The 27,352-nt window shown below is 41.2% G+C and overlaps 1 protein-coding gene across 3 annotated transcripts in view; it reads left to right on the forward strand.

Annotated features, from left to right (window-relative positions):
• flna (filamin A, alpha (actin binding protein 280)) overlaps window positions 1-27,352 on the forward strand; it is a 43,737-nt gene that overhangs the window by 14,544 nt on the left and 1,841 nt on the right. The window contains exons 2-47 of one of the 3 annotated variants that reach the window (XM_030138061.1): window positions 3,762-4,013; window positions 5,365-5,462; window positions 5,993-6,140; window positions 6,651-6,769; window positions 6,851-6,928; window positions 7,038-7,200; window positions 7,312-7,512; window positions 9,560-9,697; window positions 9,904-10,030; window positions 10,113-10,249; window positions 10,408-10,604; window positions 11,141-11,254; window positions 11,352-11,495; window positions 11,994-12,117; window positions 12,318-12,478; window positions 12,570-12,660; window positions 12,861-13,030; window positions 13,213-13,330; window positions 13,524-13,636; window positions 13,788-13,937; window positions 14,345-14,663; window positions 14,968-15,141; window positions 15,257-15,419; window positions 15,505-15,665; window positions 15,748-15,915; window positions 16,887-17,010; window positions 17,464-17,620; window positions 17,726-17,915; window positions 19,353-19,376; window positions 19,868-20,115; window positions 20,331-20,405; window positions 21,149-21,248; window positions 21,336-21,476; window positions 21,609-21,737; window positions 22,133-22,306; window positions 22,389-22,550; window positions 22,668-22,871; window positions 23,141-23,293; window positions 23,378-23,500; window positions 24,023-24,289; window positions 24,390-24,527; window positions 24,680-24,795; window positions 25,651-25,783; window positions 25,930-26,106; window positions 26,219-26,437; window positions 26,553-26,750. In XM_030138061.1, coding sequence (XP_029993921.1) covers window positions 3,762-4,013; window positions 5,365-5,462; window positions 5,993-6,140; window positions 6,651-6,769; window positions 6,851-6,928; window positions 7,038-7,200; window positions 7,312-7,512; window positions 9,560-9,697; window positions 9,904-10,030; window positions 10,113-10,249; window positions 10,408-10,604; window positions 11,141-11,254; window positions 11,352-11,495; window positions 11,994-12,117; window positions 12,318-12,478; window positions 12,570-12,660; window positions 12,861-13,030; window positions 13,213-13,330; window positions 13,524-13,636; window positions 13,788-13,937; window positions 14,345-14,663; window positions 14,968-15,141; window positions 15,257-15,419; window positions 15,505-15,665; window positions 15,748-15,915; window positions 16,887-17,010; window positions 17,464-17,620; window positions 17,726-17,915; window positions 19,353-19,376; window positions 19,868-20,115; window positions 20,331-20,405; window positions 21,149-21,248; window positions 21,336-21,476; window positions 21,609-21,737; window positions 22,133-22,306; window positions 22,389-22,550; window positions 22,668-22,871; window positions 23,141-23,293; window positions 23,378-23,500; window positions 24,023-24,289; window positions 24,390-24,527; window positions 24,680-24,795; window positions 25,651-25,783; window positions 25,930-26,106; window positions 26,219-26,437; window positions 26,553-26,750 — 7,080 coding nt within the window. The remainder of the gene's footprint in view (window positions 1-3,761; window positions 4,014-5,364; window positions 5,463-5,992; window positions 6,141-6,650; window positions 6,770-6,850; window positions 6,929-7,037; window positions 7,201-7,311; window positions 7,513-9,559; window positions 9,698-9,903; window positions 10,031-10,112; window positions 10,250-10,407; window positions 10,605-11,140; window positions 11,255-11,351; window positions 11,496-11,993; window positions 12,118-12,317; window positions 12,479-12,569; window positions 12,661-12,860; window positions 13,031-13,212; window positions 13,331-13,523; window positions 13,637-13,787; window positions 13,938-14,344; window positions 14,664-14,967; window positions 15,142-15,256; window positions 15,420-15,504; window positions 15,666-15,747; window positions 15,916-16,886; window positions 17,011-17,463; window positions 17,621-17,725; window positions 17,916-19,352; window positions 19,377-19,867; window positions 20,116-20,330; window positions 20,406-21,148; window positions 21,249-21,335; window positions 21,477-21,608; window positions 21,738-22,132; window positions 22,307-22,388; window positions 22,551-22,667; window positions 22,872-23,140; window positions 23,294-23,377; window positions 23,501-24,022; window positions 24,290-24,389; window positions 24,528-24,679; window positions 24,796-25,650; window positions 25,784-25,929; window positions 26,107-26,218; window positions 26,438-26,552; window positions 26,751-27,352) is intronic. The other 2 variants (XM_030138063.1, XM_030138062.1) reach the window with 2 other exon arrangements.

Here is a 27,352-nt window from a genome sequence, read left to right on the forward strand (position 1 = left end):
TCCACAAATTCAATCTATTACCACAGCTTATTCTGCAGTAATGCAAGTCAGATTCCTCTAACTGAATTGAAGCTTTATTGAAGATATTACAGAAATTATGTTTGACAGTATGAACTATGTAAAACTAATTTGATCTAACGTGTTTGCGTGTAGATGTCTATTCTGTATCTGTAAATGGAACCATCTCCTTTTGACCTCTGCAATGTTTTTGTAATTGAATTATTATATGTAACCCATAACTCTGCATATGAACGATATGAGTGATCGAGTGAGGAAGAAGAAACCTCATGACGTCCCAACCAGACCTGCTGTTTTGTCCTTTCCCCTTACAAGCTCTCTGTATTAATGCGCTCCAGATGTTGCAGAATAACCTGAATATTGTGCAGAACCTTTCCCCCACTGTCGATCTTCTGGCACTTTCTTCCTTCTTCCATCCCCCTCCCACTTTGTGATGCAGGGATGAGGTCAGGTTGCGGGTCAGGGGTTGCAGTGATGTCATAGCAGTGTCACCAAGGGGGTTGGCTATAGCAACGAGTCAAACACATGAGTCATGGGAGTTTTGGGGGCAAAAGAAGCAACATCCCCACACACACACACACACACACACACACACACACACACACACTCTCTCTCTCTCTCTCTCTATACAGTAGCCTCCACTCTTGACTCTGTTTTCTGAGACACATGCACATACCTACACACAAAGGGGGTATGAATCAGCAGAGGGGGTGTCTGCAGCAGTCTGTGTCCGTATATGGGCTCCGTCAGACTCTGTGTGCTGTGGTTTGCCGGGAATGCTGGCAAATTCTTTGCATGTTTAGTAGCTTTGTGTGTGAGAAGCATGAATCAAAGTGTCAACACATATACACACATTATCAGAAAGTGCACATTTAAGTAGTGACGCGCCTGCATAAAAGGTCTTATGAGCTGCTTGGTGATTTTTATTCATTCACTTTACAAACATATATTTAACTACAACTGATAACACTTAAAATTATCGTGTTTACTGTGCCCTCAGATGGCTCCAGCTTTTTAGAAAGTTTTAATGATTATAACAAACTACAGATACCACATTAAAACAGCATGGTAGCCACTTGTGCGGGTACTTCACCAAACACTTAATCAAGCAAATGTTTGATATCTAGATATAAAAGTTACTGTAGTCATAGATTCACTAATTATCTTGTCATCTCCAAGGTAACAGTTAAGACAAACACAGTTTGTTGGAGATCAGTGTGGTAAACTCTGTGGACCCACAAGAAAATTTCAGGGTCTCCTATCTGTACTAGTAAAGTAATTTCTGTTTGTAGTATTTTCCATAAAGACCCACATCAGAGTTTTGTTGAGCTGGAGTTGACCATGCAGGATAATCAATCAGGTCCTCTGTGGTCTTGTTGGTTTCTTGATCTGGTATGTTGTTGTGGGCCTTTCTCAGTGGGTCTGTGCTGTGGTGGATGATAGGCCGCTATGTGACACACCCCTGCTGTAGCAGATCTGCATTCTTATTACAAGAACAAGCTTGTGGCGCACACACCACGCACAGACTAGACGCATCACAGATCTATTGCTGTCAGTTTTATGTTTGTCTTTAGGCAATGTTTCTCTCTCTCTCTTTTGTATTTTCTGTGATGGTCTCTCCTGCCTCATCGATCATGTCATTAACCCTTCTTCTTCCTCTTTCCTTTTGTTCCAAACTTGTCGTTCAGTTGCTATAACAATCCAACTCTCTTAAAGTTCCCATGGTGATGGGTCATCCAAACGGGCCTTCCCTCTGACTCTGCCTCAGTATATCATTGTACAAAGTGTATTTTTCCACTGCTGACATGGGAGCAGCTGACATGTCATGTACTGCAGGGTTGGCAGCTTGTGAGCACATCTCTGTTGGAACACGACTACAGACAAAATCCACCTTGGATGAACCGGGTGATGGCCCAGATGTGGATGTGCACATACATGTAGAACAAATGAATTTATATAACCTGAAATGCAGCATGTGTATCTGCTCTCCAGAGTTGCTGTTGAACATCTTAACAGCCCTCATTTTATTCTTTCTCACTGCTCTGTCTTCATCTTGTATCAAAGTCCCCACCCCCATTTGGCCGACAGTCCCATCCATCCCAATCTTGCCCTCAAACTCTTGCTGTTCTTGGCTGAACAGCCCTCAGACCCTCCTACTTGGGGCCTTAAATATTCAGTCTATTCAGTAGCCTCAGCCCCCTACTCCAGCCCCAGCACCATTATGTAAATGAAAAAAGAGGCTCGCCTCAGAATAATTTGAGACCTTATTGTCGTTTAGGTTGAGCTGCTAATACCAACAGTTATTCTAATCTAGACAACATTGACAAAACAAATTAAGTTGAAAACTGTGAGAGCAGCGCTGGAGTCACAATATCCTAAGGATGTATTTTTTACTGAGATGTGAATGCACAAGGTTTTATATTTTTTTCAGCCCCATTCTCTTAGTTATTTCAATGCCTTATCAGTGTGTTGAAAAGCCAGAAATGATAAGGAAGTTGCCAAGTGGGTACAGCTGCTGTAGTTCATGTGATTCAAACCCATATTTCACCTTAAAAGCCTATCAGATCCCAGATACCCATCAGCACCCACTCAGACAATCACAAGAATCAGAGTTTTAACCCTTTTCTCTGATGTAATTGCCATCAGTCACAGGAACACAGTCAAGCCCCACCTTTTCCTTAAGGCTGGTCCTGAGCAATCACCCCTGCTGATCAACTGCTATTTGTGTGTGTATGTGCGCGCGCTGTAGTGTTTATGTTGGGTGGAATGTCAGTGTAGATCTCTTCCTCATGTCTGGGCTAGCTGTGAGTTGCTTCACTTTCTCCTCTGCTTACAGTGGTGCATGTGGCCTTGTCTGAACATAGACAAGTGTAATTTACTATAGAGCAACCAAACATGGTACAAGTTGTGCTGTTGTGTCATGCTGTTGCAATAATGGCTTTAAGTAGAAGTGTTCTAACGAATCAGTTCTCCCACAACACAATTTTAAAATATTTAATGTGTTATTAAAAAGTAACATTGAATATTATATGGTATTTAACGATGCAATACGGTGTTCCTATTTCTCCACAGATGATCTCATGTGAACATTTGTTTTACTCTTGCAAAATGATTCATCTGGAAAATTCCCCCCACACATCATGTTACTATTTCTTTCACAATTTGCCTCGCCCTCCTGATACCTAGGTCACATCTCTGAGAGAAATTTTTAACATGTTTTAGTATGGTGTGTATAAGAAAAGTAGAAATGTTGTCTTGGATATCAACATAAACCTTGGTTATATCTCCTATCAGACCATCAATGATGATTTATATAATTGCACCCACTCCAGATTATAGATGGAGGCCATATGTTCAATAGCAAAGATGGTCTGGGGGAAAATTAGGAATTTAAAGCATGTTATTATTGACTTAATTTCCGTTGCGGTGAAGTTGAAGTAGTGGATGATCAAAGATCTGTCATAGCTCTTCCTCCAGTTGGTCTTTGGCTGAGGACTTTTTTACTTCCTCATCCTACTCTTTCAAAAGGGCTTCAACTCCATTATTTTCCATATGATTTTCAACGTAATTATCTCTTCTTTCAACAATGGCTTTTAGTGACAGCTTTAAACTACTCTTCCTCTGCCTATGAGTACCCAAGTATTTTTTTTTCCACTTCACTTGAGTTTTACATAAAACTTGAACTTTTACCTCATTTACTTAATTTTTTGTGTAATGTCTCTAAATCTTTCCCTGTTCTTCAGACTCTAAAGCCATTGTGGATGGGAACCTGAAGCTGATCCTGGGTCTGATTTGGACCTTGATTCTGCACTACTCCATCTCCATGCCCATGTGGGATGAGGAGGAGGAGGCAGATGATGGCAGGCAGAAGACCCCCAAGCAGAGACTGCTGGGATGGATCCAGAACAAACTGCCCGAGCTTCCAATCACCAACTTCAACAGGGACTGGCAGACTGGCCAGGCTCTGGGTGCCCTGGTCGACAGCTGTGCTCCAGGTGAGGAAATCTGCCTGTATGGATGTGTGTGTGTAGGAACATTGCTGTGTTCCTATGTCTTAAATAATGTGCCTATATAGTGCTGGCACATGTTTTGTTTGTCTCCAGGCTCAATTGTGTCTAAATGTGTGGGTGTGCATGTTTGTCCTCTTTGAAAATAAAACCAGGTGTGACTTGATGTTGAGCTCTGTTGCATAAGCTTATCCATTTTAAGTGCAAGTTGGAAATGAGTATTCATGAATATTAAGGCACACCATTAAAACTCTGGGATTGTAAACCTTATGCATCCTATCTCAGTAATGACTGACAGTTGCAGATCTGAAGTCAAGCAAAGCATAAGTGTGTAAATCACATCTGTGTGACTGCAAAAACACCAGGGATTAGCACCAGGACGTTTAACTCTGGAGGGGCAGTGAGCAAGATAAAAGGAGAGGAGGGGCACTTATCCCTCCCATTATGTTCCTGGTAAGTTAGAGAGGAAAGAGGGTGAGAGATGAGGGGAGAGGTATATGAGGGAAAGTGAGAAATGAAGGAGGTTTCTGTTTACATGCTCGGGATTTTTGACATACCTGTGGATCACCAACAGCCTGGAGCAGCAGATAAGGACTCAAGACAAGCTTTTATTTCCCTCCAGTTAGAACGTTCCATGAGTGTCCAAAAATAACAACCTTCAGATATGAGCGTTCATCATGAACATGTAAATAAATTACTGCTGACATGGATGCATTGCCAGGATAAACTTTCATTGTAACAAAAGAAAACTCTAAACATATCCAACAGATAAATTCAAGAAAACTCTAAACATCCAACAGATAAATTCAAGGGCAGAGAGAGAGAGAGAGAGAGAGGGATAAACTTTCATTGTAACAAAAGAAATCTCTAAACATCCAACAGATAAATTCAGAGAGAGAGAGAGAAAACGTTGTAGTGTTGCGGTTGATTTACCTTCAAATAAAGGTCATACATGATCTGAATTCTCCATTTATCTTCCCTGATGTAAAGGTTTAAATGTGGGATTTACAATTTGTTGTCTTTATATAGCAAAGCTGAAGTCCATGTTAATGTTTCCTAGCATTTAAGGATGGTTTACCAAGAAAAATGTATTTTAAAAGTTGAGTCTACAAGAAGCTGCAAAAATTCATCCTAATTTTCCTCAGATAACATAAAAAAACATAAGTTTGTAATCAGATGGATATTTGAAGTGCTTAACTTATTTACACTGTCACATAAATGAATATTTGTCATTGGAAAAAATAACTATCCATCATTTATTGCAATTTGTAGATGTTTCTATGCGAGTCCTGCTCTACTTTTTCCTGTTTTGTCTCAAACGACTTTCTCTTTCTCTCAGGTCTGTGTCCTGACTGGGACCAGTGGGATCAGTCTAAACCAGTGGACAATGCCCGTGAGGCCATGCAGCAAGCTGACGACTGGCTGGGTATCCCACAGGTGAATTAAATCCCATTACAATCCCATTCACCATATTGGCTTTACTCTTCTGTTGGTTACTCTGGTAAATCAACATGTCTGACAGTTTTGGTATGATTGGCACGGCGCTGGCAGCTGGAACAGCATAGCGTGCTGACAGTTGGCTCTGTGGTTGTCGCTGTTTCCGCCCTTAGCTCTGCTTCTGCTCAGGAGCTGTCTCTGTCCCTTCCCCTGCTGTCTCTGTGGGCTGTAGAATGAGGCAATGTGGGTATCTGTATAAGTGGTTCGTTCTGCTTTGCGTGTCAAACTGTTTCAGGTGCTTTTCTGCATCAAAGTACAAGTGGGTATGTGGTTTTGATCACTAAATCACAACACTCCTCAGTTGATTTCTATGGGTAATTGTCTCCGTGGTAACAAATCAAACCCTCCCTCTATAGCTTTTCTTCCCTTTCAACAACAAATATGTCCGCAAGTGGAAAAAAAAAATCACTCAATCTATTATATGATTACTAAAACCTGTTCTTTGTCTTGGTGTTGCATTGATCTCTTAGGTGATAACCCCAGAAGAGATCGTTGACCCCAATGTGGATGAACATTCAGTCATGACCTACCTGTCCCAGTTCCCCAAAGCCAAACTGAAGCCCGGTGCGCCTCTACGACCCAAACTCAACCCCAAGAAGGCCCGGGCCTATGGACCAGGTACATACTGACAAACACATCTGCAGCTGGACTTAAAATAGGAAGCAAACAAATAGAGCTCTATTGGGCTGAGCAGCTGGATCAGTTTAGAGCGGGGGGGGGATTTAGATGTTTACAGCCGTGGACGCAAAACTGTGAGTTAGTCCAAAAGCTTTGGACTGAGGCACTCGGAAAGAATTTGCTGTAAATTGATCTGGATAGTGCTTAAAATGTATTAAGTGTGTACCTACAGCTCATTTTATATTAGCTCATGGTCAAAAATAAAGGAAACCCTGCAGTTTTACTTGAAGTACGGAAAGTAAAAGTGGTCAGTGTGCAGTAAAATGAGCTTTGTCTGTGTTTTACTATTTATTTGTTATGTTTTTGGATTTATGTTACTGCTCCATCCAAGTGTATGTTGTAGTTTATTGCTGTGGATGTTTATGGTTGAACTCATGTTGCTGCTGTATATGCTGTTGAATCGTTTAATGTCCTGCCATGGACAGTAATTGTCATCCTTGCTCTGCGTAGGTATTGAGCCTGTTGGTAATGTTGTGATGAAGAAGGCTATGTTTACTGTGGAGACCATCAGTGCAGGGATGGGAGAGGTGCTGGTTTATGTGGAGGATCCTGCAGGGCACAGAGAGGAGGTAAGACACCAGTCACTTATAAGGCTTAGTGTTTTTGTTTCTTGTATCATATGGTGTTTTTAACTATTTTATGTCCTCCAGGCTAAAGTGACAGCAAACAATGACAAGAACCGCACCTACTCGGTCTTCTATGTCCCCAAAGTTACAGGCATGCACAAGGTAAATCATGTAATTTTATAATGATCTGCAGAACATGTGGACCATCAAGAATCAAATGGCAGAAAAGTGCCCTTGCCACTGTTTTTACCTTCTCTTCTCTATTCTGTAGGTGACAGTGCTGTTTGCAGGGCAACACATTTCAAAGAGCCCCTTCGAGGTAGAGATTGGCATGGCTCAGGGAGACTCCAGCAAAGCTACAGCCCAAGGACCAGGTCTTGAACCCTCAGGAAACATTGCCAACAAAACCACCTACTTCGACGTCTACACAGCAGGTAACAAATGCAGCGATCTGGTTCGAACCACCATAGTCAAGAAAATCCCACTGTGTGGCATTCATGCTGTGTTTTTTCACACGTTTCATCTCCTGTGTTTCTTTTGTTCAGGTGCTGGTGTTGGTGAGTTGGAGGTGATGATCATGGACCCTGCTGGGAAGAAGAACACAGTACCTTGTACCATCGAGGACAAAGGCAACAGTAGCTACCGCTGCACTTACAAACCCACACAGGAGGGTCAGCACACCATCTTCGTCACATACGCTGGTGGTCAGATCAGCAAGAGTCCCTTCACAGTCAACGTGGGAGAGGGTAAGTTGGTCCTATGTCCTGATAAAGTACAAATAGAAAACAAAGGCATTAACATTGCATATTTGGATATGACCAGTCTCTCACCTGTAAAGTATTTTGACTTGCTGGTCAAAGTATTAATTTAATACGCTCATATAGTATTTATTGTAGCATTTTGTAGGCAGTAAAGTTCTTTCATGTTATTATGTCTTACAGCCTCAGGAAACACAGTCTTATACTTAATGCTATTGTCTTCTAATCATGTATTTTAGGGTTAGAAGACATTAAAAGTGTTACTTATATATTTCAGTCTAAATTCTAAATGTGTTCTATATGCTAAACTTTCTGATATACTTACCCTGGAGATTTATAACATTTATTAATTCCGTTACAAAATTTTTTTATCAGTTGCACCAAATTTAATAAGCTTATGATAGCTACTAGGTGCTAGCTAATTAGCGATCTATTTAGGCTTGGAGATTGAGATATAAATGCTAACATAGAAACAATTTAAGTATATTTGACACGTATCTGACCATTAGCATATTTTATACTATATTTGATGCCATTTATCTATTATTTAAGAGGTTTTGGGATTTTAACATATTTAGCTCCAGTGATGATGTAGCGAATGCTACTAGCTAACAAGAGTTCAAGAAAAATGTAATGTGCTAAGGCTAACAGTCTTCAGAAATTATCTTAAACATCAGAGTACATTTTATTGGGCTACATTTTGAAGTAGTTATAAATGAATACTTTCACTTTTCAGTTACATTTGTTTTTAATTATTCCAAGCAAAATATCCAGATGCTGTATTATTAATCATTCTGATGTGATCTCTTTAATCTAAACCTAATGCTTTCTGTCCTTTTCTGCCACCGTACTGGATGCTATGTGCCTTTTCTTTCCCCCCTCCTTGTCTTTGATAGACGTCCGGTGGTATCTCTCCTCTCTCTGGAACAGCTTCTTCCTTCTGCTGTCATTTCCTGTTTCCTGGGATCTCTTTTGGGTACCCACTTTGTGTGTTTGAACGTGTGCAACTGCATGCAGGATTTGATGAGTTGTGTGCCCTAGAGATATTGGAGAGTGGGGTTATCCTATACTGTGTGTGTGTGTGTATAATTGCATGTCTTTACTTATGACTAATTTTCCTCTGAAGCCTTACGTTAGCCTATGTGTATCATGACTATGAACCTCACATTTAGTGACTTAGGCGTCTCCAGCATTGACTCCTTATTTGGAGTTTTCAACATTTCAAATATTTGTGTTGTGTTCTTACATGCTACAAAGTAATCAGACAAATATTTTGTCACGTTTTAAATGGAAGAATACCTTTCAGCTGCAGTATGTGGTTGTCATTTGTTCCATCTCACAAGTGATCTTCATAACAAATGCAGTAACACAACTTTCAAATAACATACAGCCTCCATCAAACTTGTATTCAAAGCACAGTAGCAGTGCAGTAACATTTGTTTTTGGCGCAGGTGTACTATTTTAGTAACTTTTGATATTTAATTCAGTATTTCTCCTCTGTAAAGTATATTTCTCTAGAGTTTCAGTGGCTTTAATACTTGTAATAACGGGCACTATCCTTAACATTATCTTGTGTTCCTCTCGATGGTGCGTGTCTCTGTTCCTGTGGGATTTCCTTTGCTTCCTGCAGACCCAGTCAACTGTGACTCAGCAGGTCCCATTTTACACATGTTTAATGAGCAGATATGGAGGGTACTCCACTTCCTGTGTGGTGATACAGGCTTGCTTCCTTTACTGTGGTCTTACTGTGGGTTTAGATACATGGATAAGAGCCACGGGCGAGGGGGAGGAGAGTGAAAAAGGACAATTCAGAAGCAGGGATAGGCTTTCCAGCAACCCCCGTCTGTGTGATGGATGTACAGTTTGGATGGAAATAGTTTTGGTTTCATATCATTCATCCCGCACCTCATTCCTTTTCTCCCCACCGTAACCACTGCTGAAATCACATGTGGTCATAAGGTTGGAGTCGGAATAATGCAACTAGCCTCTGTCTGTTTCTCTCACACTTTTTATTCTTTGTGCATCTTCTCCGCAGCATGTAACCCAAGCCTCTGCAGAGCTAAGGGTCGTGGTCTGCAGCCAAAGGGCCTGAGGGTGAAGGAGACTGCAGACTTTCAGGTTTACACCAAAGGAGCTGGCACTGGAGAGCTCAAAGTCTCCATCAAGGGCCCCAGTGAGTTACACTGCAAACATCAGCAAAAGTCTTGCCAGTTTTTTCTTTGAACTCTGTCTGCAGTCATAGATTACTTGGAGCAAGTTTAAAGTTGATGCAAAAAAAAGAGTATTAACCCACACAGCTCAGATATGTCTGCCTTTTGTATGCATAATCCAACAAGATAATGTTAAATGACAAAATGAGGAACTTTACTCCCTTTGCAGAGGGTCTTGACGAGCCTTGTAAGAGGAAAGATCTTGGAGATGGTGTGTATGGATTTGAGTATTATCCTACTACACCTGGAACATACAGCATCACCATCACCTGGGGAGGACAGCATATCCCTCGCAGGTACACAAAAACACAAGAGAGAACGGACTATTTAAGCTACAAATGGCTGCAGTTATGATTAATGTTTCTTTGCTTTGTCCAGTCCCATTGAGGTCAAGATTGGCACTGAGGCTGGCCAGCAGAAGGTTAGAGCATGGGGTCCTGGGCTGGAGGGCGGTGTGGTCGGCAAATCTGCTGACTTTGTGGTGGAGGCTGTCGGAGATAATGTCGGTACACTGGGTAAGTAAGAGAGAGACAACAAATACAATACACACACAGATAAAAAGAATTCTTCAACTATAACTTTGGAGTGTAAGTTGTTTATACAGCTGCTTGTTTGCAGTTAATTGTTAACATTAGCTTTCTGGAGTCATAAATATGCTTCTTTTTATCTGCAGGTTTCTCTGTGGAAGGTCCATCTCAGGCCAAGATTGAATGTGACGACAAAGGCGATGGATCCTGTGACGTACGCTACTGGCCCACAGAAGCTGGGGAGTACGCTGTACACGTGCTCTGCAACAATGAAGACATCCAGCACTCTCCATTCATGGCAGAGATTGTCAATCCACCAGGCAAAGACTTCTACCCTGACAAAGTATGTACACACCAGAGTTATCACAGTTACGAGATTTTTATTACTTTAATTTTCAGTTAGTTCTTAATTTATTTATAACTTTTTTACTTATACAGATTACACTTGTTGAGACACACTTTAGTTTGTTGGCATTTCTAGTGTTTATGTTTTAGGCTTTATGAGGGAAGCTTTATTTTAAAATTAAATGGGTACAGTAGGATTTGTGACAATTTATGACAAAACCATTGTTTATTCAAATTCTCATATTTTACAAAGCCATTTTATTTTTGTACACCTTGAACCACTAACATTGGGGAAAATGAAAATGATGCTGACTTAAAATGTAAATTAATTTGGTTTTAGTTTGTGATGTTTTATTTCAGTTGATGAAGTTTTTCACTGCTAGTCATTGTTTTTGCTTGTTTTTGATAAGGACTATAATAGCCCTGCCAGAAATTTTTTGTGCATAGACACATACTGCATACATACATCTCTTGTTTTTGCTCTTCAAATGTAAATTGTATTTCTGAAGGTATATGAATGACTGTTTATTCCAGGTGAAGGCCTATGGTCCTGGTCTACAGAGCAGTGGTCTGGCTGTTGGAAAACCAACGGAGTTCACAGTCGATGCTAAACAGGGAGGCAAGGCTCCTCTGAAGATAGTGGCTCAGGTACGTTCATGTGCGCTTTAGCATGTCAACTGAAAAGGGCGTTCATTCATCACGTATCATGTCTCAGACATGTCTGTCTTAATGTTTAACTTTACAGGATGGTGAGGGCTCTCCTGTGGATGTCCAAGTTAAGGACAATGGCAATGGCACATACACTTGTACTTACACGCCACGTAAACCTGTAAAACACACTGTCATGGTCTCCTGGGGAGGTGTCAATATTCCTGACAGTCCTTTCAGGGTGAGTACACACATATATAACACATACATGCATGTTAAGAGAGGGATGTTTCTCCGCAGAATTACAACATAAATTCTGCTTTACATACCATGGTACCAGCTCAGCTCGACTCAACTCTACCTGCCTTTTTTAGTTTTCCACTGGGCAAAAGTTATGGATAATACCTGGTAATTAAAGTGTCCGCAGACTGGATTCACAGCACACTATCAGCCATTTAAACCTGGAATGTTTCAGATATAGCTTAGTGAAAAGAGGGAGTCTATGAGTGAGTCCTGTGTGCAGACACTTAAGTACCAGAGATTATCTTCAACTCTTGCCATATTGAAACCAAAAAAGGCAAATAGTTGGGTCTAGTTTAGCCGGTACCATGTGGAGATTATAATTCACTTACTGTGTTGTGTCCATCACTGAGCTTTGAGGGATGTACACACAGCCATCAATATCACTTCTCCATCTTATCGCAAAAAACAAATTTTTCTTTTGGTCTTATGGTCACAGATGAATATCGGAGCAGGCTGTCATCCAAACAAGGTGAAGGTATCTGGACCTGGGGTGGCTAAGACTGGCCTCAAGGCCTTTGAGCCAACATATTTCACGGTCGACTGCTCAGAGGCTGGACAAGGTAATACCACACAGAACTCCTGTGTCAAGTAAATCATGGGGTACTTTCTATCATCTTTAACCCTACATAGTTTACTTTAAAAGGTGTATTTAATGTTTTCCCTCTATGAAGTATGAACAGTGAAATTATGACAGAAAAGTCAAGAATGTTACTGCTATAGTTTGTATATTATTAAATTAAGATTTGTCTTCTGCCTTTAGGTGACATCAGCATAGGGATCAAATGCGCCCCTGGTGTGGTCGGACCTGCAGAGGCTGACATCGACTTTGACATCATAAGGAATGATAACGACACATTCACTGTCAAATATACTCCTCCTGGAGCAGGCAGCTACACCATCATGGTCCTGTTTGCTGATCAGGTAAGTCGCAGCCATGTGATACAAATGTATTTTTTGGGATTCAATGTGTGTTGACAATGTATAATCTTCCTTGTTTTTATCCTCCCCTTAGGCTATTCCAATGACACCCATCAGGGTCAAAGTGGATCCTACTCATGATGCCAGCAAGGTCAAGGCAGAGGGTCCAGGACTCAGCCGCAGTGGTAAGAACACAAAAAATACACAATTACTTAATTTTTATAGCTGTGGTTTTCTGTTTTTTTCTGATCTGGTGGCAGTAGCTCATACCAGCTATACAATTCTTATATTCATTCTAGTCTAACCTGTACAAGACAAAACATCTGTCAATCACACAATTGTTGTTCCTACTTATTGACTCGTATGCTTCTTCTGTGTGTTTCAGGTGTTGAACTGCACAAGCCCACTCATTTCACTGTGAACACCAAGGGAGCTGGAAAAGCAAACCTGGATTGCAATTTCAGTGGTCCAACGAAAGGAGAGGCAGTGAAGGACTTTGAAATCATTAACAACCATGACAACACACACACTGTCAAATACACACCAGTACAGCAGGTAAACACAAGAAGTACACACACACACACACACACACACACATAGTCACTCACTTTGGTTTTCTCAGCTTTGCTTAGTTTTATTTTGGTTATTTTAAGCCGAAGGACTATTTTTCAGTCTGTTGGTTTTTCTTCATAATTAATGAGGCCACATATGTGTCACTTCTCCGCTGTCTTACCCAGGGTCCTCTGGGAGTTGCTGTGACTTATGGAGGGGACCACATTCCCAAGAGTCCTTTCAATGTTGCTGTGGCACCCACAGTGGACCTCAGCAAGATCAATGTCACAGGCCTGCCAGACAGTACGTACTTCCCCATACCATACCACACATACTATACCTCTTTAGTTTAACCCCCATATATGTTCCAAAAATACTTTCTTTTTCTAATATATTTTTCCCTTAGATTGAAAAATGAGTAACCACAGTGTCAGGTCATGCAGCTTTCTCTATGGGAAAAAATTTCACTTTGTCCTTGTTCTGTGTGTCTTTGTAGAAATGACTGTAGGCAAAGACCAGGATGTGACTGTAAAATCAAAGGGTGCAGGTGGTCAAGGCAAGGTTGCTGCTAAAGTGACCGGACCATCAGGGAAGCCAGTCTCCAGCAAGGTATATTTTTATGTCCTGGTTTTAAAATGTATTAAATTAATGTTATGTTGTAAGTGACCATTTCTTAAGTCTAGGATCTGTACTCCACACAGTGCATATGGTATGCTAAGCCTAACTTGTACAATTTTTCAATCAATAATATTTCTTTCAGGTTGAGCCAGGCTTGAGTCCTGAGACCAGTCAGGTGAAGTTCATCCCACGGGATGCAGGACCATACCAGGTTGAGCTGACATATGATGGAATCCCTATCCCTGGATCACCCTTCACCCCCACAGCTTATCCTGCCACGGATCCCTCCAAGGTTGGCCACAGTTTATGGTTACATATAGTATTTTAAAATCTTATTAATTCGTATGCTAATTGTAACATTCAAAGCTGGATACCCTCGGCCACACTGGCCGCAGGGTATTGTCATCAGTTGGTAGTCCATCCATCTATCTGTCCAAAAACTTTGCCATGCACTGATAAGTCAGGCCACTGGGGGCAGTAGTGCATCTGATAAGTCAGACCCAGGATTTTCAAGTGTGCGCACATTATAGTGTTTTTTTATATTGACATTGTTGACATTCATACAAGTTTGTTTACTTAAACTGGAATACTTAGTGCCATTTTTGAATTTTTTTTTTTAATGCAATTTATATTTAAGACTAATTTCAGCAGATACACTTTTAATCATTCACGTCATTTCCCTTTCACCTCTACTTTCAGGTTCGCTGCTCTGGTCCAGGACTGGAGCGCGCCAAGGTTGGAGAAACAGGGGAGTTCATTGTGGACTGTACCAACGCCGGTCCTGCTGAATTGACCATTGAAATTATCTCAGATAGTGGCACTGAGGCTGAGGTGCACATCCAGGACAATGGAGACGGGACATACACCATTACCTACATCCCTCTGTACCCCGGCTCTTACACTCTTACAATCCGCTACGGTGGCCAGGATGTGCCAAACTTTCCTGCTCGGCTCACTGTGGAGCCTGCTGTCGATGCCAGTGGAGTCCGTGTGTTTGGACCAGGAGTTGAGGGCAAAGGTAAAGTAACGCTCTGTAGGAATTTGGATGTTGGTTCAATATTGTGAATATTTCATCACCTTTATTTGTTTGGAGAACAAAAGAAAATTCTAAGTTGATACATTTTGTCTGTATACTTGTACAGCACATTATTTATTCATTTTATTTAAATTCTATTCTGGTAAGAGTCTTCATTTTCTGTATATTGTCATCCACGTTCCTTTTCTTATTCACTAGGATAATCTTTAAGGTAATTACTGAAGAGTTGTATTTTTTTAGATCATGGCAACATTTTTCCAAAATGCTTCATTCTGTGTTTCTTCAGGTGTTTTCCGTGAAGCAACTACAGACTTTACCGTGGATGCTCGTGCTCTCACAAAGACTGGAGGTGACCACATCAAAACTCTCATCAGCAACCCCTCTGGCAGTCGCACAGACTCCCTGATCACTGATCTTGGAGATGGGACCTACAGCGTGGAGTACACTCCATATGAGGAAGGTGAGTTGAAATGTCTCAGTAGACAATGGTCAACGGTCAGATGGTCAGAATTTTTTAAAATTTAGATTCTTTGATGCTTGACTTTAAAGGTGGTATTGTCTGGTGTCTGCTTTAGGCCCTCACAGTGTGGAGGTTTGCTATGATGGCTCTCCAGTGCCTAAGAGTCCGTTCCGTGTTGCTGTGACCGAGGGTTGTGACCCTGCACGTGTACGTGTGCACGGACCTGGGCTGAAAGGTGGAATCACAAACAAACCCAACAAGTTCACAGTGGAAACCAGGTAAGTGAAAGCCAAGGGTAAAAACACAAATGTAATGGAATGACTAGCAAATCCAAGTGTTTCTTAACTTTTTTTTCTGTTACAGGGGAGCAGGTACCGGTGGTCTTGGTCTGGCAATGGAGGGTCCATCAGAGGCCAAAATGTCCTGTACTGACAACAAGGATGGCAGCTGCAGTGTGGAGTACATCCCCTATGAGCCTGGCACATACAACCTCAACATCACATACGGCAGACAACCCATTGCAGGTGCAAATCTGTCACAGGACAATATTTTTTGGGCACCACAGTGTCAAAAAATTCTAACTTTTATGATATTCTCTATATCCAGGAAGTCCATTCTCTGTGCCAGTCAGTGACACTGTGGACAGTACCAAGGTGAAGTGCCAGGGTCCTGGCCTGAGCAACAACGTCAGAGCAAATATTCCTCAGGCATTCACAGTGGACGCCTCCAAAGCTGGAGTGGCACCACTGCAGGTTCGCGTACAAGGACCTAAAGGTAGGTATTTGAGCATCTGTCTCTGTTGATTACAACAGCATATTAGGACTATATTGTAGGTAAAAAGAATCATGTATGGAGCCGAGGAAAAGTAGTCATATTCATTTTATGACTTTCCAGGGTAAAGTAGCAGATTTCGAAGGAAAAAATGGATATTAAAGTGGATTGAAAAGTCACATTTGTGTCGGGGAAAAAAAAACTCAGAAAAACACCTTCTTGCTCTGATCATTAGTGAAGTATAATATTAAAAAATATATCTGTAAATATAATGTACCTTTGGTATTCTGTGCTTAAATCAGTTTGTTTCATATTAACCGTTGTTTTAGCAGTGAGGCTTTATTGTATTTAACTAGACTGAATTCATACATTATTCATCTTCTTTAATCTTATATTCCTCTCAAACATGCTAATCTGTATACTTTTAATACTGCGAGTGCCACTTAAAACCTTTGCGACACTAGCTGAATGTTTTTTAATTTATGCATAATTTTGTATATTGTAGTTTCATTCATTGCCATTTGTCCTCAGCTCTGATTTTTTTTTTTTTTTTTTTTTTTTTTAATTTACTACAGACATAAACTTTATGTAAGCACATGAGTATATGTGAATGTAACATATTTAACTTTTAAATAAAGCAAGGTATTGTTTCTTGGTGTGAACTAGCTCCATTTCAGAGTTAATGGTAGTTAGTCAGTGTAGCTAGTGTTTAAAGTGTTGCTGAAGTAGAGAAGCAGAAGAGAGGCAGTGAATACTTCAGTGAGCCAGTTCAGATTGAAGGTACAAATTATGTACAGAATGTCATCATGAACATAGGCAAGAAAGTCTTTTGTCAGCTTGGCATAGAAATGATGTTAGCTAATGTCAACCTCCCAATACAAAGTAGACACTGTCATAAACCTTATATTTTGTAAAATTAAGTAAAGGATATTAGAAGAGTTAAAATATTTATTGTTTTTTGTGCATTTGTGTAGGTGTGGTGGAACCTGTTGAAGTTGTGGATAACGGTGACCAAACTCACACAGTCAACTACGTTCCCACCAGAGAGGGACCCTACTCCATTAATGTATTATACAATGACGAGGAGATCCCACGCAGGTAACACTCAATTACACACAATACATGTCTGTCATCCACTTGTATAATATGTCGATAGTACTTAACTGTATAGTATATTAATATCACCTCAGTCTATATATTATTCCACTTATATCCACCTGTATATTATGTCCATAATCTGTACATTATGTCTGTACCACTTCAACACGTTCCATCTCAGTGTTTATTAATTTGTATATAACAATCCATATGGTATATTTATAGCACCCCAAAATCTATCCTGCATGTTATGTACATACTTTCTACTGATTGCACATCTGGTTAGATGCTAAACTGCATTTCGTTACCTTGTACCTGTACATGTGCAATTACAGTAAATTTAAATCTAATTTAATCAAATATAAATCCCTGCCATTCCACACTGTCAGACATTTTAACAGTCATACCTCTTCAGGTTTTCTATTCAACCAGTCTCTTCTGTGCTCATCTCAGTCCCTACAAGGTTAAAGTGCTGCCCACCCACGACGCCAGTAAGGTGCGGGCCAGTGGACCTGGCCTCAACACCACAGGGGTACCTGCCTCTCTGCCAGTTGAGTTCACCATTGATGCCAAAGATGCCGGTGAAGGACTCCTGGCTGTGCAGATCACTGTGAGTAACATGTTATCAGGTTATTTTAAATCTGTAACATACACCTGCCACCTCTTGCAATAAGCTACTCTCACCTTCACCTTCATCCTCATCATCCACATACAGGACCCAGAGGGAAAACCGAAGAAGGCTGACATCCGTGACAACCATGACGGAACCTACCTGGTGTCGTATGTGCCGGACATGACTGGCAGATACACAATCCTCATCAAGTACGGAGGGGACGAGATTCCATATTCACCCTACCGTATCCGGGCTCTGCCCACTGGAGACGCCAGCAAATGCACTGTCACAGGTATGTATTTGTATGAGGACTGTTGATAACTATAAAAAGCCTGTGTGAAATATTATTGACACTTATATACATAACTACATTTTTTGTGCATTATCATTATTATTATTATTATTATTATTATTAAAGATTCCTTCCAGTAATTTATAAGACACTCTAAAAAATTATCTCTCAACAATAATTTGATTCTGTTCTAGTTTTTGCTGAAAAGTTCAACAACTTCATTGAAAGTTGTCGAAAACACCATCTCCTCTCATGACTATGCAAACATGGTTCACTCAACTTTAACTGTTGAATATCTTAAAGATTAAAACCCATTAAAGTTTCAAGCAAAATAGGATTTTAATGTTGTAATGGATTATAACAAAGTATTCTGTGGTTGTTACCCATTTTTACATCATATATACATAAGCTTTGGTTTATATTATCTTTTAACCCATAAAGACCCAAACCTCCACTGGCGACCAAAACCATCAACTGATTTAAAAGGTTTAATTACTTCTGATCCACTAATCCTATCAATACATGTAAATAACTGGTGTAAAATACAGTTTGTCATCTTTTCATGGTCGTCAGATATGACCCATTTGGATGTTCAGAGGCTGTGTAGTGAACATGGAAACACCATCATCTTCTACAACATTGATTCACCAGTAAAACCCATGGAGTTGGATCAATGACAGTGGATGGAGACACTCATTTTACATTCAGTTATTGATATCTTTACTATAAAAGTCACTTTTTCTTCTGTTTTCTCTGTTTCTGATATAATAATAAGTTTTTTATGAAAATCTACATGATCAGTAACTTCAGTATGGGAAAATACATGATTTTCATTGAAAAAATGCAACATACAGATGATAATATAATAAATGATGATAAATCACTTAAGAAAGGTTAAATAGAAAGGGAAAAATCATTTGGGAACTGCAACAAAAGTAGCACTTGGTCTTTAAGGGTTAATATTTATTATAAACACAGATTTATATTGATGCTGGATTCTATCTATAAAATCAATACAATTTCATGTGTTGTGTTTTAATCATTTCCGTACATCTCATAAAATCTACCTTCAAAGTTCCCATCCATGACAGTGTGAAAGAGTGGAAACCAACAAGTCATGGCAAATGTTTACAAGCCACTGTAGATCGCATCTCTCAGAGTACCTGCTGCTCATATCTGATTATTTTTTCATGCACTTGGTATGTTGTGTTCTTCACGCTGTGCTCCTGAGTGACATTCACTCCTCGCCCAAGTCCCCCGCTGCACACATACATATACCCCCCCTTCCCCTTCCCCGCTTCACACTCCACCATCACGGTTTGTTTTCATTTCATCAAGTGTTTGGAGCACAGTTATTGCCTCCCACCACCCCCACCCCACCTGACTGTCTTTTATTTGTCACTTTTTTTTTCGCTCCCCTGCTTCTCACCTTATCAGTCTCAATCGGCGGTCACGGTTTAGGTAAGCCCTCCTGAATGACTTTGTAATGTAATAACTATTCTACTCTCTCTTTCTCTAATGTGAGCATGGAGGATAGGGGCACCAGCTTTCATCAGGACATCCCATTATGTCTCTTATTGTTCTCCTCACATATAATTGTCTTCATTTTACCTTCCTGTCTTTTCCTTACTCTTCCTGTACTGACTGATCTGTCTCTTTCTCCCTCTCACATTTTTTATTGGACAGACTAATGGACTAACAGAGTAGGTATGATGGCATGGTGGAATGGCACTTTAATCTAGCTTTCAGATCTACATGGAAACTGGATGATAATAACATATGAGCCATTAGTAACGACATAGATGGAAATAACATGACTGAATCTCATACAACTTTAACCTGGTCTTATGGTTATGGACTGTGCATGCTGAATGTTATCCGTTATAAAAAAAAAAAAAAAAAGGATACATCAAAAATCTCTACACACAGACTTTTTTTGCTCACTTTTGCAGGTGCTGGTGTTGGTCCAACCATTCAGATTGGAGAACAGACGGTCATCACAGTGGATGCCAAGGCTGCTGGGAAAGGCAAAGTGACATGCAGCGTGTGCACACCTGAGGGGGCAGAGCTCGATGTGGATGTTGTGGAGAATGAAGACGGCACATTTGACATCTTCTACACGGCACCGCAGCCTGGCGAATATGTCATCTGCGTCCGTTTCGGAGGAGAGCACATCCCCAACAGCCCCTTCCAAGTCACGGTGAGCAGCGTGTACACTTCACTATTGCTATCATAAGCAACTGAACATTCTTGATGCTGTTTCTCCCTACAGAAACATCCTGGGTCCTGGTGGCACCAGCATTTTAAAAATCACTCTGACAACTTTTACGTTTTATTCTCCTCCAATCCCTTCCATCTTTTTTCACCCTCTCCAACCCCAACACTCCCTTGTATCCATCACCCCCTTCCTCTCAGGCCCTGGAAGGAGCTCCATCAGACCAACTCATGCAGCAGAGCCAAATGCCCCAGTACTACGCTCAACAGCCCTGGGTACCTAAAAGCTCCACCTTTTTTCACCCTCTCATAGAATTGACTCCATTTTTGTTCATCATACATGGGTCTTCCCTTCTCGCACTTTTACATCGTCTCATCCTGATCCTCATCCGTGGCCTCCCTTCATCCCCCCCTGCATCCATGTCTGTTATCTCTCATTGCAGGTGTCATCTCTCAGAGGGTCTCATTGTTTTCTCTCATTTCACTCATTTCATCCTGTTACCAGGATTTCTCTGACATGGACAGTGCATCAGGGCTGCACAACAACCGCTAAAAATAAATAAGGAATAAAATACCTTTCCTTAAATTCTTGTGCAGCCCATCTCTTCGGCATTGCTCCATGTCACCTCATACAACCTGCTTGGGAGACAAAAACTGCCATTTTGACATGTTTTCCTTAATGTGAGCGTGTCAGCTGCTCCACATTTCACAAAATGGCTCACTGGGGTTTTGTTTCCTCATCTGACCTACTGGTGGTTTTTGTCCTTGTATCATTCTTTCACAGTTTGTCAGTGTCATCATGATCACAGTTGTCAACTTCATTGTCATTCATTTCATCTCATGATTATCTCATGACACTTTTGCTGGTGCTTGGGAGCCTTAATCCCTCCATCTTCAATGTTGTTTGTCGTCATATCTCCACCCCTACAAATGTTTCTGATTATATTTCATTTAGAATAGGATATCGCGCCCACAGACTCTTTTCAGATAGTGTTTGACCTCTGCTCTCTGTCTCCCAGGCAACAGACAGACCGATGGGAATGAATGGCCTGGATGTAGCAGGACTTAGACCGTTTGATCTGGTCATCCCATTCACCATCCAGAAGGGAGAGATCACAGGTAACAGAGCACAGATGACAAACTCACTTGTGGTGTACAATGTTCATTGTTTCATGTATCTCACAGTTTGTTTGTGACTTTGTGAAGGTGAGGTCCGAATGCCCTCAGGCAAAGTGGCCAAGCCTGACATCACGGACAATAAGGATGGCACCGTCACTGTCAAATATGCCCCCACTGAAGCTGGACTGCACGAGATGGACATCAAATATGACGGCATTCACATCCCAGGTAAAAACTTCTGAATTGACTGCAAAAATGAAAAAAAAAATCTCTAATTAAACATTAGATACAGAAAAAATGATGGGGTAAAATTACAAATAAATTAATCTCAACATTTTGTTCTCTTCTTGTTTTCCACAGGAAGTCCTCTACAGTTCTTTGTGGATTATATGAACAGTGGTAATGTCAGTGCCTATGGTCCTGGTCTCATCCACGGAACTGTCAACAAACCTGCTGTTTTCACTGTTAACACTAAAGATGCTGGAGAAGGTAAACAGCACCAGTTTGACAGTTTGTAGAAGACTTTCTTTTTAATCTGATCCAGGATTAGTAAAAATAAGGCCTCACAAAAAAGAAACTACACTAAAATTATGGAGAAAATGTCTACTTTTGTATTAGTCTACGTATCTCCTTTATGTATCTCCTACGTATCTCCTCTTAAGCTTAATAACAGGCAAAAATACACTGATAGAGACATATTTTTTACAGCTATTTTTTATGGATATCGTTCATAAATCATCATAAATCATGTGTGTGAATACATTTTAGAATGACATGATGTTTTATTGAGCTACTTTATACTTTTTTTGGACATTTTTTTAGCAGGCAAGTAAAGACAAACAAACTTACACAGTGCACTGTCTGTTCATGTCTTGTCCTTATAGGAGGTTTGTCCCTGGCCATCGAGGGTCCATCTAAAGCTGATATCAGCTGTGTGGACAACCAGGATGGGACCTGCACTGTGTCCTACCTGCCTGTCCTGCCTGGAGACTACAGCATCCTGGTCAAATACAATGACAAGCACATTCCTGGCAGCCCCTTCTCCGCTAGGATTACTGGTAAAAGTCCTCTTCCTCTCTCTTTGCAGCATATTATTTCCCCAGCGTGGCCCTTAACTGTCTGGTTACTGTTTTTCTCCAGGTGATGACTCCATGAGAATGTCCCATCTGAAGGTGGGCTCAGCTGCAGATATTCCACTGGACATTGGAGACCTAGATCTGAGCCAGTTGACCGCCTCTCTCACCACGCCTTCTGGCCGTGAGGAGCCCTGCCTGCTGAAGACACTGCGTAATGGACATGTCGGTAAGTGTCACTAACAACACAAGGAGAAAAACTGCTAAGAAAGATGATTCTCAGCAGCAGTCATCCTTTAAACCTTCACTTTAACCCTTTTCTTCTGTTTGTGTGCATCCCTCACAGGCATCTCATTCGTACCGAAGGAGATTGGAGAGCACCTGGTGAACATCAAGAAGAACGGTCGCCATATTCCCAGCAGCCCTATTGCAGTTATGATCAGCCAGTCAGAGATTGGAGATGCCAGTCGTGTGCGTGTTAGTGGCCAGGGTCTGAGCGAAGCCAGGACGTTTGAACCTGCTGAGTTTATCATTGACACTCGTGATGCAGGTACAGTCTTCTTGTATATAATATATAACCCCTTGTTACATCTACTGTGTTATCTTTTCAAGTGTGTAAATTGCATATTTTCATTGCAAACACTAAGATCAAGATATCGAAAAATGGACTGAAATGGTGTTGACTCACTTCTCTGTCATTAAGGGACAAAACTTGCACCTATGCATTGTATATTGTACAAATAAAATGACTATGCAAGTGGTTTGTGTGTTCCATTTCAGTTTATCTGGTTTTTAAATTTACCTTCATTATTTTCAAAGGCTATGGTGGCCTGAGCTTGTCCATTGAGGGCCCCAGTAAAGTGGACATTAACACTGAGGACCAGGAGGACGGCACCTGCAAGGTCACATACTGCCCCACAGAACCAGGAAATTACATAATCAACATCAAGTTTGCTGATCAACACGTGCCAGGTATTTGTGTTGAGAGAGCAAGAGGTTATTGAGGGCAATGTTCTTCTGTAGACCTAATTCCAAGTGTATTGTGTGTTTGTGCAGGGAGTGCGTTCACAGTGAAGGTAACAGGGGAGGGCAGGATGAAGGAGAGCATCACCAGGAAGAGGAGGGCACCGTCAGTCGCCAATGTCGGCAGCCAGTGCGACCTCAGCCTGAAGATCCCAGGTGAGTGAGACAGAAAAATATGACACTGATGCTATATAAACTGTAATACATGGAACCTGTTTGTTACGCAACTGTCACTGATGTCGGGGTGTGAGTTACAGGGGATCCAAGGGGTGACATGAGCCCCTCTGAAAACATTGTGTGTGATTATGGATCAGGGGTAAAATTGGGCTTATTGGGATTAGATCTATGAGGGGGCTTCAAAAAAGTATAGTTGGAAAAAAACAGTTTAAATTATGATGTTTACTTTTCAACATATGCTTCATCTGGGTCAATTGACTCCTGCAAGCATTGATACCAGCCTTCAAGTCCATCGGTGTCAAACTGTTGCCCATGTCATTTAAAACATGTCAAAGCTTTGTTCTTTTTCCACAAACTTTTTGAAGCCTCCTCATATACATCATTCTTACTAATACAAACTTACTTTACTATGTTTTTTTGTAAAATTTCCTCTACTGAATTTGCCTTGACTCTCTGAACACTGCTCTCAGTACAGTAATTTAAACATTGTTGTGTCTACAGAGATTAGCATAGCGGACATGACCGCTCAGGTGACCAGTCCCTCTGGCAAGACCCACAAGGCTGACATTATGGAGGGAGAGAACAACACCTACTGCATTCGATTCGTTCCCATTGAGACGGGTGTGCACACCGTGTGTGTGAAATATAATGACATGCACGTACCTGGAAGTCCATTCCAGTTCACTGTTGGACCCCTGGGAGAGGGAGGAGCACATAAGGTCCGTGCTGGAGGACCAGGTCTGGAGAGAGCAGAGGCTGGAGTACCAGGTCAGTGTGTGTGTGTACTGGATTAGCAGACGACTGTGCACTTCAGTATCTTTAAATAACACTGTAACTGACACTGTTTTGGCCTTTGTGTTGTGTGTAGCTGAGTTCAGTATCTGGACGAGGGAGGCTGGAGCTGGAGGTCTCAGTATCGCTGTGGAGGGGCCGAGCAAAGCTGAAATTGCTTTTGAGGACCGCAAGGATGGCTCCAGCGGAGTTTCCTACATTGTGCAGGAGCCTGGTGAGAAAAGAACCAGGGAAAGGTTTATGAATGGATAAGAACAGAGCAAGTGTTGCAGATGAAAATATTGTACATCCACTAAATCTCTGTTTATTAATGTTGTATTTTGTCTTTTTTTTTGTTCTTCTCACATGACATCTTTTGTCCTATAGGGGACTACGAGGTGTCAATTCGTTTCAATGATGAACACATCCCAGACAGCCCCTTCATCGTCCCAGTAGCCTCACCATCTGACGACGCCCGTCGCCTTACTGTTGCCAGTCTTCAGGTGAGGCTCTGAGACACACACACATCCGTGTGCGCACACACCAGGCCGGCCACAGTGCCCACAATGCAGCAGCTGCAGCTCCTTGAATCACTAATTTATCATCTCAGCAGGATGTATTTTCATAGTTAATTTATGTATGGAGACTAATTATTTTTCAGAACATGTCTTTAATAGGGTGAAGTGTCATCATATCTGCCATTCAAAGAATATCACAAATATAGCTATTATCTTAAAGTTTAATTTTAAAGACTGACTTTAGAACATCAGAATAGTGAAGGTTTCAGAAATGAAGGTGATGGTAATTTCAAAGGTAAAGGCATAGGACTAGCTGCTGCTGCTGCTGCATTGTTGGGTGGTGCAAGGCTTCTGGGATACAAGAGGACTGTGTGTGTTTCTCGTGCCTCATTCTAAAGGCTCTCAACAGCCTCCCCCCTATAAATCCTACTGGGCGCTAAAGGGTTAAAGAGGTCTGACATGGGCTGTTTTTCCTCTCTGTCACTGCTTACATACACATGTAAAAAATGTGTACACTTCCGCACTTAAAGTATTTATTCCCTTACATCAACATTTATGAGAGTCATGTTCACACATACACGTAAACTGACAAATACACTGTCAAGCCTATGCATTGCTCATTCCCTCTAATTTTCTGTTTTACACAAAAAGCTCCTTCTCTGCCTTTTACTGTGCAGCCCTCCTCTTTAGCCTTGTTAGCGACCTTCAGGTAAGGTTAATTGTAGAAGAAAGAAAAAATGTCATTATGTCTTGTGTTAATAGGCATATTGTGTTATATGTAATGCTATAGTGTTGAAACAATCGTGATACCTTGTTGAGCATGTCAGTATTGTCGAGCAGGAGTCGGGCTTGAAGGTGAACCAGCCAGCATCATTCGCTGTCAGCTTGAACGGTGCCAAGGGTGTGATCGATGCTAAGGTCCACAGCCCCTCTGGAGCCCTGGAGGAGTGCTGTGTCACTGAGATAGACCAAGGTAACCCGAGCATGTCACCCACATTCATCTGGGGCTTGTCATGGAAATGTTAAGTCTATTCACACCATTTCATAATGCCTTTGGGGAATATTTTTTTCACTGTGTAGCTTGAGATATGAACACCTTTGCACCCACTTTTATTCTAGACAAGTATGCAGTCCGGTTCATCCCCAGAGAGAATGGCCTCTATCTAATTGACGTCAAGTTCAATGGAAGCCACATTCCAGGTAGTCCGTTTAAGATCCGTGTTGGAGAGACAGGCCAGTCTGGAGACCCCGGAATGGTGTCTGCTTATGGACCAGGCCTGGAGGGAGGCACTACAGGTAATAAACTATGTCAAATTAGAGGAGAAGTGGCTGATCAGTCCCTGATTTAGCCCTTTAAACATCATTTTCATCTCCTCATTTATGTTCTCTCCTGTCGTTTGCACTTTAGGAACTGCTTGTGAATTCGTGGTGAACACAAGCAAAGCAGGTCCTGGGGCTTTAGCTGTGACCATTGACGGGCCCTCCAAGGTGAAAATGGACTGTGTGGAGTGCCCTGAGGGCTACAGGGTTACGTACACCCCAATGGCTCCTGGCAACTATCTCATTTCCATCAAATATGGTGGTCCTTACCATATTGTTGGAAGCCCATTCAAGGCTAAGATCACTGGTGAGTCCTCAGATGAGCTACAATGTGTAAGTTTGATACAATAGAGAAGCACCCTATAATGGAACAGGTAAACTGAGACTGTCTCCAACGTTCACTTCAATCCAAATCTCTCCAGGCTCCAAACTGGTGTCCAGCCACAGTATGCATGAAACGTCCTCTGTGATGGTCGACCCCGTGACCCGTGCCATCAGCTGCACTCAGCAGGGGGCTCCCGTCCAATCAGATGCCAGCAAGGTTGTGGCAAAGGGCCTGGGCCTGACCAAGGGCTTCATCGGTCAGAAGAACAGCTTCAGTGTTGACTGCAGCAAAGCAGGTGTGTAGAATGAGGATATTATCAAACAGTGGTGGGAGAAGTACACAGACCCTTTACTGAAGTAAAAGTTCTGGTTTAGTTTGACATCAATAGATTAGGAACAGTGAGGCATCAGTTGTGTTTCGACTAATTTATATTCAGTTTCATCTACAGGGACACCAGATAAATCTAAAGGTTGATTAATGGAGGAAAGAAGGAAAAAAAGTTGTGATATACACTTTTCCTTCATTTTCTCTAATCTTCCTTTGAACATTCATTGAAACGAAATGTGAGAAGTTGGTTAGAAAAAATTACAAGATAGTGGTTAATAATTCGTAGACATTTGAAATGTGAGTCTGACTGCACACTGGTTTTTGTAAGACATCAGAAAACAAAAATGTTGGAAACTGGTTCAGCCTTAAATAATATGTTGTATTTTATAACAGTTATCTACTGTCACCTGAAGGATAACATAACAAAAACTGTCAGACAGATGTAGTGTAGTAAAGAGTAAATTAGTTTGTTAGATCAGATAGATAAAGTGGAAATACTCAAATAAATAATCTCAAATTAGTATTAAGTACTGCAATAAAAATACTTCCCACCGCTGTTCACACGGGCCC

The sequence above is a fragment of the Sphaeramia orbicularis genome, chromosome 7 (assembly GCF_902148855.1).
Source record: "Sphaeramia orbicularis chromosome 7, fSphaOr1.1, whole genome shotgun sequence".
Lineage (NCBI taxonomy): Eukaryota > Metazoa > Chordata > Actinopteri > Kurtiformes > Apogonidae > Sphaeramia > Sphaeramia orbicularis.